At 38.1% G+C, this 18,130-nt stretch overlaps 1 protein-coding gene across 1 annotated transcript in view; it reads right to left on the bottom strand.

The window, feature by feature from the left end:
- The window catches only part of PARP8 (poly(ADP-ribose) polymerase family member 8), a 108,749-nt gene that overhangs the window by 54,198 nt on the left and 36,421 nt on the right, over positions 1–18,130 (bottom strand). The window contains exon 3 of the mRNA XM_032206145.1: positions 4,602–4,639. Coding sequence (XP_032062036.1) covers positions 4,602–4,639 — 38 coding nt within the window. The remainder of the gene's footprint in view (positions 1–4,601; positions 4,640–18,130) is intronic.

The raw sequence follows: 18,130 nt of genomic DNA, 5'->3' as shown, positions 1-18,130 counted from the left end.
CTTCCAACCAAACCTCCACTAACAAAAAAAAAGGAGCAGCAAGTTTTTATGCAGTATGAACAGAAGCTAATTTTACATGAACTGCTGAACTGCCTATGAAAGTACTAAAATTTTGTTTTCTAATGATCTGGGCTAAATTGGACTTTCCACTCTAGAGCAGAAAGGCTGACAATTAAGATAATCAGAGATAGAGAGGCAAGTAAGAGAATTGAAAGGGCTTGATCTATCATGATTCTGAGCACTTTGGTTCCGCATCAGCACAGGGCATGAACTCGCATGCATTTTTAAACACACTGCTGCAACCCAAGTCTTAAAGCCTTTGACCACGGTGCTTCCAGTGGAATGCTAGAAATAATGTAAACATTAATTGATCCGTAAATCCAGCCATTTGCCACCTATACTGCAGTGGCTCTGGGAAGTCTGCATCCAGACTGAGCCCTAGGGAGGCTGCCCCCTCCTTGCAGCAGCGTCAGCGGTTCCCACAGGTGTGCCACTCTGCCTTTGCAGACGGGCAGCTGCACCGCCATGCACAGACAGGCACATGGGGCTTTCCCAGCCTGCCACCTGGGAACCAGCCTTTCTGCCACCTTCACGCAGAGCTACCACGTCTGGCACTACCCCACACCTTCGCCTACTTCCACTCCTGCGCTGTCCCGTGAGGTAACCCAAGTAGTCTCTGCACAGCACAGCAAACACATACTGCGAGCAGGTAGCTGCTCCCGGAGGCTGACCCCACTTTCCCCTGAGTGCTGCACTCCGTGGGCACCACAACCTGCTCCATCTGCTCAGTCCGCATCTGCTCGGCTACATGCTTGGCACGGGGACGTGTTTTAGAGCCACGGCACAGCGAGAGTAAGAGGGGCTGCCTCCAGCCATCTGCCAGCACTCGCTCCTCCTGCCACTTTTGTCAGTCTGTAAGCTATGCACCCAGGGCAGCTGCTTCTCACCCTCCCCCTGACCCCCTGCCTTGCCTCTATTTGCAGGCTCCACCTTGCCATCACCATTTCAGTGCCAGCATCACCACGTTGGATGGCTCTGGGCATACAACACATGCCCACTCCTTTCCCAAATCTGGAAGCGTAGCTTACTGCTGTAGAGAGCATCATTTAGATCTAAATAAATTTAGCCAGCTCTCACTATTTGGGTGCAGGTAAGGAAATCCATGTGCTAGAATGTATTGCTATATGAAAAAGTAGGAAATACAGCAATCTGTGCTGTACAGAATATATGATTACCAAGAATATATGGAAAAAAGGCTGACTGAATTAAGGTTTTATTGATTTTAATTACATTTTATGCCTATTGCTTGTCATTCTTTCATGGCAGCTGGATAATATTTTTCACTGCCAAGCTTTTGTTTTCCTTTTCTACTTGGCAACCGCTGCTTTTTTTGTATTTGTTTCTGTGTGTGTGTTTTTCCTTTCCTGTCCTGTCAGTGTAATGAAACCTGAAATGAAGATACTGGTTTTGGTCTGCTTTCTTCAAGATCCCATTTACAACACAGTTAGGTGGAGTCTGCCTGAACCTGTTGCAGGTAGGCAACCAATTCCTCACTGCCAATCTGGGTGTCCCCATCTCTGCTGCAGTCTAACGCAGTCTAAGAGAGGGATGTTTCTGTTAATGTGTCCATAACCCACAAATCACCAGGATAAAAGACCACAGCAGTTCTAAAAGTTTATGGCAGCTAGCAAGTATCAGTCAAAACATATATTCATTAGCAAAATACTTGCTGCTGTAATGGTTCTCACAGGAGTCATGATCCACTCATATTAAAGGGACTTTAGTCTACTCATTGATGTTATATTCTGTAACTGCTCCTTAGGAGCACTATCTTCCCCCACTTTTGTAAATGCTGTGAGAAAATGGTTACCAAGATATTTTGCTTGAACTGTTATTATCTGCCTCTAAAATTTTTAGTTATATTTTCACATTTTCAGCAATGTATAAATAACTTTCAGACATTACTGTCTCAACACTCTTCTGATTAACTTCTTCAGTGCACCATTGTGAGCATATTTTTAGCTTTCACTTGCAATTATGAAACTTTCAAACACATTCTATTACTGAAAGTTGTCATGTCATATTATGGTTCCCAGAGGTATGATTTAGTGCTTAGCTGTTTGTAATCTTTTGATGCTTTATGAAGCAATTCAGCAATATCTGCACACTGTTATCAGTGTCAATGTGGTGATGCTGCATATACAATACCAGTGCAGGGAGATAGAGTATACACAGTACCCAAAGGTCTTTTTATGCTATCTAAAATTCACTTGTGGTATCACTTCTGGCTGAATGAACATTTGTAAAGCAGCACTTTTATCTCTCCATATATTTATTACATACACTAGCGATTTATCTGATAATCAGTTCTGATGGTCTTCTGCTAGTATTTGAAGTTTGATCCGCTGTGTATTGCACACCCTTAATCTCTAAAGGGTACAACTTTGATACAGCTACACACTAATTGACTTAAACCATGATCTGTAAAGACTTATCCAGTGGGAAACTTATCTGATGGGCATCTACTGCTCTGAACTCTAGTAACAAGCAACAATGCTTGAAAGGCATATTCCAGCTGAGGAGGAGGATACCAGTAGAGAGTTTCTTTACTTGACACCACCTCGCTTTGATGTGTCCCTAAAATATCCCTTAAAATACATGCCAGAAAAGGGATAACATTGCTGCTGATCATGGCTAACTTAAAAGATTTAGTACAAATACAGGAGACAAAGACACTGGCTCACCAAATCAGAGTGAGTATTTTCAGCATCAATGTTGTAAAATGGCAAAGAGTCATTATCATTCCTAACACACTAGATATCTCTTCTTCACAAAGCAGATGTACATACCATGAAAGCTTGAGATAGCAAAAAAATACTACAACAGTGCTTCCAAAGGCCCGAAGGGTTAGATTTCAATCAGTAAACATGCACAACTGGTTTGCTCCCCATCACCAAGTCAGCTACAGTGTAAAAAGATCAAATTTTATATGGCTTTAAAAAATAGGGGATGATGGCAGAGAATACCCATTAGGTTTCAGGGTGACAGTCATTTAGGCCTGTAGACCATCAGTGCATGCTGCAAAGAGCATCTGTAAGGGACGTTTGAGGTCTGTCAGACAGAAGAGCTTGCCTGCCAGGAGATGAAATCTCATTTGCTGCAGGAGTACCTGGTTCAGTGTTCTGTGTTGTCATTTAGTTTAGGGGTTCCCAGAGAATAAGTTCTATGGGCGCGTAATAGCTTTATCACTGAAATGAATAAATCCAGTACTGACACTTAATTGAACAAACCATCAACATTTTTTTCTAACTATTGAAAAGAACTATTTGTTTTTTTCATTGCCAGGCCAATCCAGTAAACAGTCTATCAATTTACGAGTGGTATGACTGTACTTTATGAATCTCACTTTCTACACATAATACCTGTTGAATAGATCGTTATTAGTAGCAGTTTTTCCTGGTGAAAAAAAAAAAAAAAAAAAAGAAAAAGAAAAAGAAAATCTCTCTCTTAAAGGTTGTATGCATTCTTTAACAGAATCAACTGTATTTATCATCACTGACACACTGATTTCTCTCTGAATCTGCTTCAAACACTGGTATTTTGACCAGACAGTCTATGCCTGCTTATTAGTGAAGAAGTAAAACCTCACAACTTCAGAGATTCCAAAAGAATCAAGAAATATTTCTTTTACAAATATTTGGAAATATTTCTTTTGGAAATATTATCATTTGGAAATGTTATGGATAATGATAAAGAGAGAGGCTTTCATATAATTCATAGTATTTACGTTATTAAATATTCCTAGGATACAAAATACACAGTGTGGTGCAATCCAGCAGTACTGCCATATACCACTGCTTACACAGTGTCCCATTTATCTCTCCTGTTTCTGCTAACCTCTGTGCCATAAAAATATCTGTGAAGGCTCTTTGTGAAGGAAATCAGGGAAACAAGTTAGCTTAATATTACCTTTTGCTCTTGGCTGATTGTCTTTCACATGGATAATTCACAACCGTACAGGTTGGCCACGTGGTTACACAACTGCTTTTGCCAACCCGGCTCAGGGTATGGCAGGGAGGCAGAAGTGAGCAGCTGGGAACAGCTTTGCGAGCTTACGCTACCAAAGAGACACCTGTACACAAACCCTGACTCCTGCAGACCCTGAGAAGCAGCACTGCACAGTTCACAGGCTTAATTTTAAGAACGTGAGTTGTCAGTCTCATTAAGGTTTAACACACTGAAGTGCTGTGCTGGCCCCATGCCAGACTGCTCAGCCTCTTGAAAGATCAAGCTTTATCTACTATGCCAAAAAGGAGCCAGGCACTTTCTCCCTCCTCTATCACTGTGTTGGCTCCAGACACGGAAAGCATCACAAGCTCTGGTCTCAGTAAACTTGTGAACTAGGTTTTCTCACCCGGACCCGGTTGATAAATGATACCTGAAAGGAAGAAATGACTGTGAAAATTATTTGACTAATGGAAAGTGATTAGCACAAGGATGCACCTGGAACACATTAACACCCTTTCAAATATTCTCATCTGAACGTTGTAATTTACAGTAACATATATATATGTGTCATGGACAAGAATGTTGCACAGTACCTGGGTAGTCCTCAGAGACATGCACTGAATAGGATACACTGCAAAGAAGAAAAGAAAAAAAAAGAAACAACAGAATTAATAATAAGAATAACTGCTGGCATAAGATCTTTTTTCCTGTTCCTATATTATCTTATGTTTATTTATAGGAGCCTTATGGCTTCCAGGACAGAAGGTAACAGCTGATGGCTTTTGAAGTGCACAGTAATTTTAAAAAAAATGTCATGCCCATTTTGAAAGTTTACAAGTTTACTTGGCTAAATTGGCATATCCTGATTTCAACTTTCTTAAAAAGAATATCAAGACTGCATTATATTTACTTTAGAGTAGTATTTCACAATGTACTTTTGCTAAAAAAAAAAAAAAAAAAAAAAAGTTGCTCTGTGAACATCAGAACTAGAAAAGCCCAGTTTTCTCTACATTTCTTCCTGGGGTTTACTCAGAGCTCAGCATGAAGCCCTTAACATGCTGTATGTTCTTAGTTTCAGCCAAGCTCTGAATTGCTTAGGCTTCTTCCTCTCTTCAAACCCCAGTATTTATAAAAATTGTGGCAATCTTATTTAACACCCACACCTCTCTGTCAAGGTGAGTTAAAATCAAATTGTAAAGAGCCACAGTAACACTAAAGAGCATCTTCAACACATGGATTACCAGAGCCTACCTCTTCAGAAAAGAGGGATACAAACATATTGTCCTCATCCTCTAGCTCAGCCTACATGTGCTTTTCCTAAGACCTAGCAAGATGCTCACTAAATTCACTACTGAGAGCAGTAAGAATGAACATGGTAGTCTGCTTAGTCATCTAAGTACCCTATTATTTTTATTTTCTTTATTTTTATTTTTATTTTATTTAAGGGTAACATACATCTTCATTTAGCCCTAAAAAAAATTCAACTCTGCAACATGCTGAAAGCTTTCTGTTGTATAATTCATGTTCTTTCCAATTCTAAATCCTATAAATTGTATGTGTCAATGTACACATTTAAATAATACATGATACGTGTTCGTGTCTGTAGTGAGTTAAGCAGACAGATAAAGATAGGATGGCACTGTCCTCTTAATAAATTCTGTTGTGTATTGTATGTTGTTGAAAACTGATTCAGTGAATCTTTTTCATTTACATGAATATAACTCCCGTGTAGACTATAAAATGAATGCACGTACAGCATTTTCTTTCTCTCTCAAGGACTTCAGTTAAATGAGCTCTGTTTCCACAATTCAATGACTGCAGGAGGAAATCAATATGAAAAAGTAGGTCTCATACTTTCTTCCCTAAATCAATCTATTGCAGCACAGCTCTGTCACCTGTTTTTGTACATAATCTTTTCTAGCATAATACATTTTATGTATTGTTTGACTAAGAAGCAAAGATGCCCATTTCTTCAACAGCTGCACATGTTCACATAAATGGGAGCAGAAAGAGTGTTTATTATATCTGACAACAGATTTAGCCACACAATTCTTGACAGCTTCAGTCATGCCAGGATTAAATCCCATCATTGAGTAATGTCAACATTTTGTGATTTTTCTTTTAGTTCCTTTCCAGTTTTTTGGATAGGCAGCATCTGTGTCTCATCATCTTGGAGCATTTTGCTTAAAGACTGCGGTATTTAAATCTAATTAATCTGTCATGGCATAAAATGCCACTATTTTAAGTAGGGAAATATTCCAAAATAAAGGAATATTATATCTCTGTGCAAACATGTGTGAAGAATTTTGTCCTGTGATTAAACATAATAATAAAATAAATAACAAAAAATCTGTAAATTAATGAAGGGCTGGTTCTTACTAAAACTATCCTTTAGATGTTGCGTTTGTAACCATTACTTCTTCCTTCTACTACCCGAAGTTGTACTTCAGTCTCACTCTTTTAGACTGGCAGCTTGTATAACTCTTCACTGCCACCAGAACTGCTGGGTATGGGTTTGACTACTGTCATATTGTATTATCTTAAAGTGTGGACTTTTATTCCAAGAAAATAGAAATCTTCCTAGAACCTAGGAAAAACCTCACTAGAACCTTTGTGTTTAAATTAAAAACCTCCCTCAAGCCAGTATAAAAGCTGCAGCAAAGAAGAGAAATTCCACATATATATGTACATAAAATAAGTTCTTCACATTGAGGAGAGGAATGGGGCTGGAGAAGTTACAGAATTTCCATCCATGATGATGTTCACAGCTCAACTTGATAAGGCTGTCTGCAAACTAATCTAACCTTGAAGCTGGATCTAACTCTGAAGCTAGTCCTGCTTTGAGTGGGCGGGGGAACCAAGTAGCCTGCACAGGTCATTCCCTCCTTAAATTACTCTATGCTACTATGTGCGGAAACCCTGTGAAAGTGTGTTTCTCTTCCTTCTTCATCACGTGGTAGCTGTGACAGCAGCAACTGTGGTCACATTAAATGGAAACTAATGTGAAAAAATACACTTGTGAAAAAAAATCTCATGAGATGGAAATAAAATGCAAGGTTCATGAAGATGCAGGTTAGAAATAACCTCCAACCAGCTCCTGCAATGACTGTAGGCAAGTTCAAGGTCTGATACAGAGCCCACTGAATCTAGTAGTCGTCTCAGTACTGCGATGAATATTACCAAAGAGGGGAAAGAAAAGGTAAAAATTATATGAAGTAACATAGTTCTGTAAACCTAGTAATAAGAAGTCTCCCTTTGGGTAAAATTTCACCACCACCAAAATCTGATGTCACCTCCATCTGAAAAGCATTAACAGAAAACCTGGCTGCCAAACAAAAATCAAATCGTAATATGGTTAGAAATAATAATGGAATCTCATAAGCCCAAGCTGCCACTTCAGAGGAAAGATTATGAAAAAGATGTGAACCCAAGATTAAACAGTAAAATGCTTGAAAATAGCATATTTACTTCCAATTGTAACAAACCATCAGTTTTTACTAGAAACACTACTGACTCAGCTTAGGAATAAACCAAACTTAGCGGAGTCCTCAACTCAGCAGAATTACTTGTTATGTTGGGTGTGTCTAACCTGAAATTCTTTACACTCTTAGCCTCTTCCATCTTACCGAAAAAAAAAAAAAAAAAGAAAAAAGAAAAAAAAAAGTGGGAAATTGTCTTCTCCCTATTTAAATTCGTATTTCCAGCACACATTGGTATCTCTGTGCTGCCCTCTCCTCAGCATCCACAGGACATTGTACGCTGAGACACATCATGCCAGAGGAAGCTCCCATGGGAGCAGCCTTTTAGACAGGCCATTCCTCTTGCACATATTTAAACTCCATTTCAGAGAGAATAAATGACTTGTCAGAGCCCCCAGAAAGAGGCGGTGCCTTGCTTGGGCTGGTAGTGATATGTTAGCTATGTTCCGGATACAGAATCAAAAAAAGTAATGAAGAAACAAAGTAAGACTACCAAATTGCGCAAATCTGTTTTATCTGTTCCAGCTCGCCCGTGATTGTCATGTGTGATCACACTTCAGCACACTTTTCTACACCCAGGATAAACTGTTTCCTACCATTTGTGCACCTGAGTTGTCAGAAACCCAGCTACACCAGGCTCACCTCTTGAGAGGCTCCGGTCCTGCAGCATTGAAATGTTTTCCCATTGACTTTAATGAGATTTGGAGCCAAGACAGGAACACAAGATGCTGATGGCTTAAGGCACCTTCAGAAACCACAGGCTCAGTGAAGACACAGATGTTCACCACCTCTCGGTGTTAAATCCTCCCAGAGCCAAAGAAATCCTGTACTGAAGCTGCCTTTTTGTTTAAGTACTCAGAAAGGCAACTGGAATTAATTTAGGCCTGGCCTCCACACAGAAGTACAACATGATTATTCCAGTGAGGGATGTGATTTTTCCTTCTGGCATAGCAGCTCCTCTGTACAACCCTAGTGAAGCTATTGCTATAAATACAGCTTATAGCACTATAATTTATTCCCATTCCCATAAACACATTCTAACCAGCCAACCATCACCCTGGCTAGTTCTGTTACATTGCTTTAGCTACATGAGCACAGTTAAACTCCTGGGTGTAAACAAACCCTCAATGATCATGTTATTTCTGTTTTATTCAGCTCAGACCCACTCCAGAAGGCATCCTACATTACATGTATTTCTCTTCCTTTAAGCTCAGAACAACCTTCAGACTTTACATGTAAATGGCCCTGTAAACTTTTTGTTATTTAACAAACAGCAAAGCAACATACGATAAATTAGTAAGAAATGTCATGTTTCACTGCTTATGTGATCTTAATGTAAACTTCTTACTGCTTGAAATAATACTAACATGCAGAGGGCTCTAGCCTTACTTAGTAACAACTCTATTCATAAATTATTTCCTGCAAGCATTTTCTAATGTGTTTTAAATGCATCTGTTTCTTCTTCAGAGAGATTATCCTACAAAGGTCTATCTGCATTTGAGAACCAACTCATAAGCCAAATGGGAAGTCACAACATACCTGCTGTTTTTTAGGTGAATCTATCCCATTTTGTTACAGAACAAGCAGATTCACCTGCATTTGATATTACCACATTTTCCTGAAGTTAGTTAAAAGGGACTTTTAGCCTTTGTAGATTCACAGAGCTATTTGCAGAGTCAGGACTGAAATGCACATTAGTGAGTAGGCAAAGTGTCTACTCACTACATCGGCCTCCAACACTCCAAGACCCAAGAGAAGTAAGACTGAATGGCCTTCAGATAGCCCACCGAAGCAACATTTTTGAGATACTAAATCTCAGTCCTATACAAGAATCCTTCATGAGCCATATCTTATGAGGTCAAAGTAGAGCCCAAACTGAATATACTACCAGGCAAAACATTACCCCAAAATGTAAGCTCCTGAGGAAAACAAACAAACAAACAAACAAACAAATAAAAATACACATGAAAACTGCTAAAGGAAGCAAAACACAATTTACTGAGACAAAGTATGTTCATAAAAAGGAAAAGTACCTGTTTAATTCCCTAAATGTAACAATTTTGTTCCCACAGGTTTAGTACAGAGAAAAAGTAGAAACAGCAACGTTCTTCCAAAGATCATCTTCCTGTCAAATTTCTACCTGTCTTTATGCACAGCTCTATCTCTCTAAATGAAATTGTAAGATTGTTTTCCATGCCTTGAACGATTTTACCTATCGTTGTATAAAATCATAGGGTCAGACATGCATCCCAAAGCCACAACATTGACACTGTAGCAAGAGTACATGACGTATCTTCCCATCAAACTCACTTTATCTCAGCCCTACGCCAGCTGTAGTTTCTCTCTAGGAAAGAAATCCTTTAAGCTGAATTTCCAGCTGTTTTGCACAGCAGGAACAGCATGAAGCATCTGGCACAACTCTAAGATTTATGCCCATGGAATGGTTCTGACAATTCAGCCAGCTCTGTCCCATGGCAGCTGCTGACTTACTGCTTTATTAAGTGTGGAAATTGTGATCTAGTTTCTATTCCAGTTTTAGCACCTTCTACTAGAGCCAGAGCTCCGTGTGCTAATGTTGCAGCTTACAAGCTTGCTGAAGAAAGGAAACAACATTTTTTATCACCTTATGATAGTCTGAATCCAATCTATAACAAAATGTAACAAGAAAGTTAATAAGACTTTCTCTATCTTAATGCACTTGGAGCTACAAAATTCCAAAGAAACTACATTTGTTTGCAATAGCCAAAATCCAAAATCTAGCTCAAGTTATGCAACAAGGTAATTAATAGGATGCGCAAAGCTCTATACATGAAAATCAATACTAACACTCAGGAAAGTAGCCTATGTACAAATATATAAGATTAGAATAAATAATAAATAAATAAATAAATAAAAATAAAAATAAAAAATAGAATTCTACAACAAACACGTTAACACACTCCTTTCTAGCAATTCGTTTGAGAATCAGTTTGAAACCTAGTAGCTTAGCAATAAACCATATCACAAATACAGGGTGGAAATAGTGATTTTCAGAAGATGTAATGTGGGATCCCATCCAAACAGAACTCTCAAATTGGATCCCTGAAATGTATGACCTTTGAACAAGTGCCTTGAGAACTGGTAGGAGATGGAAGTATTAAGTTATTGGTCAGCTGAAAAGCTCAGCAGGTTACTTCCACAGAGAATATGGAATACGTAAGAAGAAGCAAAATCTTTTTTTTTTTTTGAGCTTATTTCTTATTTGAGTCAGCAAATTTTCTGAACAAAATTCAAATTCAAAACTAAAAGTTAAACAGGCTACAAAACACTTCAATGTCAAGTCTTTCTTCGAATTTCTATGAAGATGGCATACATGCAACTAACAGCAGAAGAAACCCAGCAGCCATAAGCAGCAATTTTCTATGGCAAATATCTTTCTTCTGCTTAAATTGACACTGACAAAAGACAAACCCTCCAAAATCAGATAGGGCAGAACCATTTTGTTTTACACTGAAAACGGCACAGACAAAATAACCATAAAAAAACAACTGAAAAAATAAGCAAGAAGTACTACTGTATTATCTACAGCTAGGCCAAACAAACTTAATGCAAATTCTTCTTTCAGCATTGAACTGTTACAACCACAAGTGAATGATAAATGTGAGGGGCTTTTGACAATTTGTGAACAAGTGAATTAGCAAAATACTTCATCATTTGGTCTCTACACCAAGTGTGCTACTGTACAGTTTATTACCTTTCTACGAAACTCTTCAAAAATAATACAGTGATGGTATGGGAAAAAACAATCTTTCTCTTCTACACAGGACCTTTTGAAAGAATCCATCCCACTCAGCACACTCATCTAAGGAAGGGCTCCGCTGAAGCCGGTTTTCAGAAATGAAACAATGTCAACATTCTAAATGTGCTTGTTGGGTAAATTATTTAACCAATTATTGGTAATATTCTCTTTACAATGTCTTTAGTAAAAAAAATATGACAGTCTTAAAATGCATTTGTAAATGTACGTTTATAACAATATAATCTACCCTTTTAATTTATTGCAAATCACATTCATAAATGAAGTAAATACTATTAGTGTAAAGTGTAAAGATTAGCAAGTACTGCATTATATTCATTCATGGTATCTTTACAATGCAATCCCAATAATCTGACAAAAGTGTAAATAGAACTGAAAAAAGTTTCTTTTGCATAAAACATTAACCACAAAGTGACACTCATCTCCACATTGACAAACAGCAGTAAGAATCATGCAAGTTAGAATCATGTCATGTTTTGTGCTATCTTCCGTATTTCTGAAAATAAAAGTTTGCATAAGGCTTGTTAAAACACAAAGAAATATATGGGCTTTTTTCTCTTTCACACAGTCAAATAACTACATAAATAGAGGACCTGTGTGCTGTTCTTTTTTTTTTTTTTTTTTTTTTTATACAGTGACATAAAAACTGATGTCATTAAATAAAGTAACAACTACTAAAAAACAACATTATTACCTTCCAGAGAAGATAATCAAGTCTTCACAAATAAGACTAAAATTTAAGAAGGTAGACCTAAGTTCTCCTGCACATAAGACAGTTATAGAAAAAGTGATAGCTGATCAAGGGTAGCAAGAATATTCTCACTATTTTTTTTAAAAAAAGAATTTAGAACTGGAACTAAATCCCACTGAAGTCCAAAGGAATCCTTCATACATGACAAAGAAGATTACAGACAGGTTGCACAGAAAATACAAGACTTCTGGCCCCTGACAATCACCTGGTATTTCTGTAAGCAAGTACTTAATTACTTTGCTAAAAATTTTCAAGATGTATTCCAAAGGGTGCAAGCCTTGGTGATTGCTTGTTTTACACATTTGCACCTTGCTATACAACTGGACTGAATATACCTGCCACTTTATCCATGCTTGTGGATTTCTAAACAGCTTAAGTACTGTTTAAAATCTTTTGAATGTGTATGTGTGCATCCCAGCAACTTGTTTTCAGATATACAGGCCACCTTAAATATCTTTCTGAAACACATTAGTTCAATGAGTGTTTGTATCCCCTGTGATCCAGTAATTGATGACCCAGCATCAGGCACAGCAATTTTTGCTGCTCAATAGAGCCAGGTGCTTGCAAAGAACTGAAATTTGTGCACACTCTTTTCTTCCTTTCACTATGTATCAAATCTCCCTGTGGTGCACCTGCAATTATATGGGAAAGAATAACAAAAGACTGAGTAATCTTTTCCTTTGGATGTGTAGAATGTGTATGTGCAATGACATATGAGAAATCCCAGGCATATCTACTATTTCTTTTGATGACAAATGAAAACTACTCCAAAGGGATATGGGCAGTGTCAATACATCAAAACTAGCACTGCTATCATTTCTTGACATAACCTGGAGGAACAGAGGTGCTGAGTCAAAGCTATTGCATGTTTGCATTTGTCACTAAGAATAATTGTACTACTGGTCCTTTCACACAACCAAAGCACATCTGAATCAAATGGTGAACATTATTCATAAAGCACTGCTTGATTTAGCATGTTATTCAAATAAAGGGGACACAGAAGACTGCAGCTCAACCATTTCCCTTTTGCAAAGCTTCCAGTGAAAAAAAGCACAACAACTTCTAGTAAATGCACAGAAGTCTATGGGATTAATCATCACTCCAGCAATCATGAGGGCAGTCCTAAAAATAAAAATAGCACTTACAAAATAAGCAAATCAGGGACACTTGAGCATGTGCTATTTATCACTTGTTTTATACATAGAAAGTTACACTAAAATATGGCAATGTGCAATGGCAGATTGTTCACAACCAGACTATATCAAGAGCAGATTATTTCACTCATAATTACATAACCAGTGTCTTCTAGCAGTCACCCTGTCTGACCAGGTCCAGCTCAACATGACTCACTTCAAACCCCTCTTCAGAAGGCTCTTCCTTCTCTCTGCTGATCACACTGGTTTGCATTCTCTCTCCATCAGCTCTTCAGACAAGTTCACTCTTCCCCAGCATACAGATCACCAAACAAACTGGACACCAACCTCTTAAACAAGCTCAGCTGCAACCAGATCGGCATAAATAATCACAGTCTTTGGGCACCATATTTCCAGGGTTGGGCCGTCTTCACCCACAATGTGTTTGCTATATTTTAGTTTTAGTTTAGTTTAGCAAACAATGTGTTTGCTATATTTTAGTTGTGGTTTGTTTTTTTTTTTTTCAGGGGAAAAAAGGGTTTTTCTCTCTTCAGCTGCTTTCTTTTCCTTCTGGAGCATTGCTGCCAGAAGCAACCACATTATATGTTCTTTTTGGAACCAGTTAAGAATTATCTCAAAGCTGTGAGTTTTTGATCCACATTGTTCCTATTGCTTCTATTCTGAGACGTACTCTTTTGCCTATCATTCTAGTAACTCTGTTTTCAATTCACAGCAACTGAACAGAAAACTTTTCCAGCTCCTCTGTAAGTCCTCTGTGAACTCTTCCAGCTCCTCTGTAAGTCCTCTGTGTTGAGATCTTTCAAAACAAGAAAAAAAAAAAAGGATACAAAAAAGAAAAAAACTATAATCCCAAGGCAGGCATATGAGGTAAGTTGCAGATGGAGCAGTTACAGAGTACCCATGTCCCAAGGACAGAAAACAGTCTCTTGTCAGAGGAATTTTGATCCAATCATTTAAGAGACAATTCCAGCATCTCACCAATAATTAAATACTTAAATGAAGCCTACGTAAAACCTCAGAGACATTCACTGTTTAACATTATCGTGTCCCTAACAAGTGCATGTCTCCCTCCCCCTACATGCAGTCTTTATCAAAGAAAGTTCTAGGCAGTCTTCTCATACCACTCTACACATTCATTAATTAGTTAACATTTTGCTTGTTTATCTAATGAGGTGTTTAACAGCCACTGCTGCACAATGAAAAAGTAACATATTGAAATATGTTCATGCTCCTCAGTTGTTTGAGATACCTGACAGAATCAAAAATATTCCTTGTTTCCCCACAAATAAATAAATAAATAAATAAATAATCTCCCATTCTTCTTGGTACAGCTGAAATACTGCATTTATGGACTAGAGACACTCAGGGATGCACACACACATGGCACAGGTGAAATAACACTTCAAACACAACATTCAGTGCAGGGTGTCCTGAGCATTAGAAAGATGACAGTAAACCAGAGGGAGTTCAGGAATTATCAAGAAACAATTGCCAAACTGGCTGAACAAGCCAGAGAGGAAAAATACATGAATTGGTTCAGACAGCAAGGTATACAGTGTGGCAATCCAATGAGCAAGCGTGGTAGGAAATATGACGGCTGCTGCAGCATGATTTCCAGAGGGTACATATGATGATGGGTATGATATTTATACGGGAGCCCAAGGGAAAATGACAAGTCATATTCAGGTGAGATTACATGAAAAGGTATTACTCAGCCAAAAAACAGAAATTATGAACCCCATTAAAATGTGAATTAGTCTCCTGGGAAAGTGGTAGTGGTCTAATCCCACAGCCATTTAAAAGCCAGGCTGGAGAAAGAGTTTAAGAAAAACCTATAGAACAATTTTGCATTGGTAAGGATACTAACCAGAATTTCCCATTGCTAGTTTCAAAGAGCTATGAATGGGTAAAATGTTACTCGTCTTCTCACTGGTAGCTCAGAGAACTAAGTTCTAGATCGAGTATGACATGGATGACTCCCAGTGTGACTGACGGCAAACAATTCAAAGCCTGTACAATATTTCAATAGTGTACAAAATCATATTCAGTCCAAAAACTTTTCATGCATTTGAAGTGGAAAGATAAGATACGAATGAAGCAGTCCTTCCACCAACTGCTCATGAATTTTAGCTGCTCCCGAACATCACATGTGCTCATTTCTTACTGATGACAAATTGCAATAGAACTGCACAATTTTTGTAATTACTTTTTAAGCGCATTCAGTATCAACCCATCTAGCACAGAATAATTCCTAAATACATGGGCTGTTCTTTGGCCAAAGAATGCCTCCAGGTGCACAACTGCTCACAGAAAATTATATTCCATGCTATAGCCAGAAAATCATACCTGAAAATAGTCTGACAGACTTGCCTGTAGAAAATGCTTAGCAAACTACAGAACAAGTAACTGAGGCTAATTTTAGCGCACTACCCCAATATGTAGGTAGATTTTGAATACTATTTTAATTTGCAAAAGATGCAATTAAAAAATCCCTCCACTGGTCTTAATTAGATCCCTGTCTTCCCATAAAAGTAATTACACGTCAGCTGAACTGACTCAGGAAGCCCCAGTATTCTTGCAAAGGCAGAGGCTGTTGTATTCTCAGCGCTGTTACTGCGACTTGCTATATGCCTCCCAGCAAGAAAAAATGCACGCATTTTCAAAAGGCAGTCAGTAACTACAAAGTGTTCAGAGACTGATTTACCTTTTATGTGTGCTGAACCTCTGCCTCTCCAGCAGAAATCAGTGGGAACCATCAGCAGTTTTGAAAATGAGGCTTTATAGTCCAGATTTAAAAAAAAAAATTACGTAATAAAATTTGTGCAGAAATCACACTTCAACATTTCACCTGTTTATATTCTCTTGAAAATCCCATCAGTACACATACACTGTTTTAGATAATCCAGTGTACTCAGAAATGTATAAAAATGTATAAAAAATTTGGAAAGCATTCTGATGATTGGAAACAAACTGTAATTGGTAAGTCCTGTAATCAGTCACTCTATTACAAAGTCTTTCCACCAAGACTCTAGAATGAATAATAAGCATGGTCAGAAAATTTTGGTCTTCTGCTAATGTGAGATTAAAACCAGTAACTCTTTCACTAATGCAGTGTTCTTAATCTAAAGATTGCCTCAAAGCCTTTAATAGAGACAGAGATACAAATACTGATTTAAAAATAAAATAAAATAAAATAAAATAAAATAAAATAAAATAAAATAAAATAAAATAAAATAAAATAAAATAAAATAAAATAAAATAAAATAAAATAAAATAAAATAAAATAAAATAAAATAAAATAAAAATATTGACAACATAAAAAGAACAAAAACAACCTACAGAATGAAATAAAAGAGGAAAAAAAAAAGTATCAAAGAATAATGCTCTGGTGATGCTTTACTGACACCACATGTGCTTTCAATGCCTTGAAAAACTGTTTAGACAGCAGTGCCCTAGGCTGAAGAGAAAGCATACATGAAAGCAGCAATGCAGCTGCAAGTGCTTGTCACCCTGCTTACTGAGGCCATTGTACTGAGGCGCCTAAATATAGAGACCTAGAGGTCTGCTTCAGACATTTGTGTCTTAAAATCCAGGCTGGTTTCACTAAGATCCAAAGTGTCTGCTCAGCCATGTGAGGATATATAAAACAGCACTGGCTAAGTGAACTGTAAATAATTCAAAGACAGAGTTAAAATAATGTAAACGCGTACATATGGAAAAATTATTTCTACTAGTTTGCGGGTTGGGGTTTTTGGTTTTTCCTTGAGTCACAAAGAAAAAAAATGCAGATAATATTTCCCCAAGTGTGTGGGTACATTGCATTTTAATGTCCTCAGAAAATTTCCCCCGAAAAGCTTACCAGCAGACATGGGTCAAACTGCTCACCTGCTTACACAATTGTTTGTCACCAGATACATCAGTGATGCGAGTCATGCGAATACCTAGATCAATAAATATCCTTCCATGGCCCCATCAGATGCTACAGCAAACCAGGACCCCGGTGGCAGAGTGATTGCAGTTCACTCCATTTTGAAAGGTCACTCACTTTCCGTCATCTGATAGCATCATTAAGCCCAAGAGTAGTGGGATAACTGTTCAGAATTACTGCCTGGGGTGAAATGGAATGGTGAAGCTGTAGCACTTATTTGCACCAGAGAAATTAAGGGGAAGATAACAGTCCCCTTTCACACCAGGACATGCACAGCAGAGGCCTGAAATATATAGCAGTATTTTACTGCTTAATGAAATATTTTCAGTGATATATTAAAGCACCAAAATTACTACTGTGGGAGAGTTCATGATGTATTAATCGCAGCATTTGAAAAGATTCATCATGTTTTTAAGTTACACTAGGTTGCACAAGATCCAGTCTCACGAGGACTGGGCCACCTCCTGGCTCGTGCTGTGTTCCCAGCTCCTGGTGAGAAGCCCATGCGAAATGAGGCTGCTTAGCACCTTGCAGGATAAGGTCCTCAAAGCATAAAGGAAAATATATACTAAACATATCCTACAGCACTCAGTCCTCAGTCAGATAAAGCAGTATTAACTAACAGCATGTAACGAGAACACAGTTAGAAATGTACGCAAACACATTTCGAGCTTTTGTTTCTTTACAACAAACAAACAAAAAAAGCACAACTAAACACAACAGCAAAAGACTGGTTGATTTGAAGACAGCAGAAACAAACCTCTCTCCCATCTCCTCCCTGGCACCCCCCAATTTGTCTAATTGCTGGACCACCAGGAACATACCTATTGCTCTCTCTGGGTCTCAGCACTGGAGGAACACCATTGAAAGTGCTCGGACAATGGTTTCGTGGGAAAGCTGCTGCTATCCTGTTTTACAGGCAGGAAACTAATACACAGGAATGACACTGAAACATTCCAGTTAACACAGATAGTCAGGGGCAGATAACAAGAGATCTTTTGTACCACAAGCACC

This window comes from Aythya fuligula, chromosome Z (assembly GCF_009819795.1).
Source record: "Aythya fuligula isolate bAytFul2 chromosome Z, bAytFul2.pri, whole genome shotgun sequence".
In the NCBI taxonomy this organism is placed as follows: Eukaryota; Metazoa; Chordata; class Aves; order Anseriformes; family Anatidae; genus Aythya; species Aythya fuligula.
This window is presented reverse-complemented; position numbering and strand designations above follow the sequence as displayed.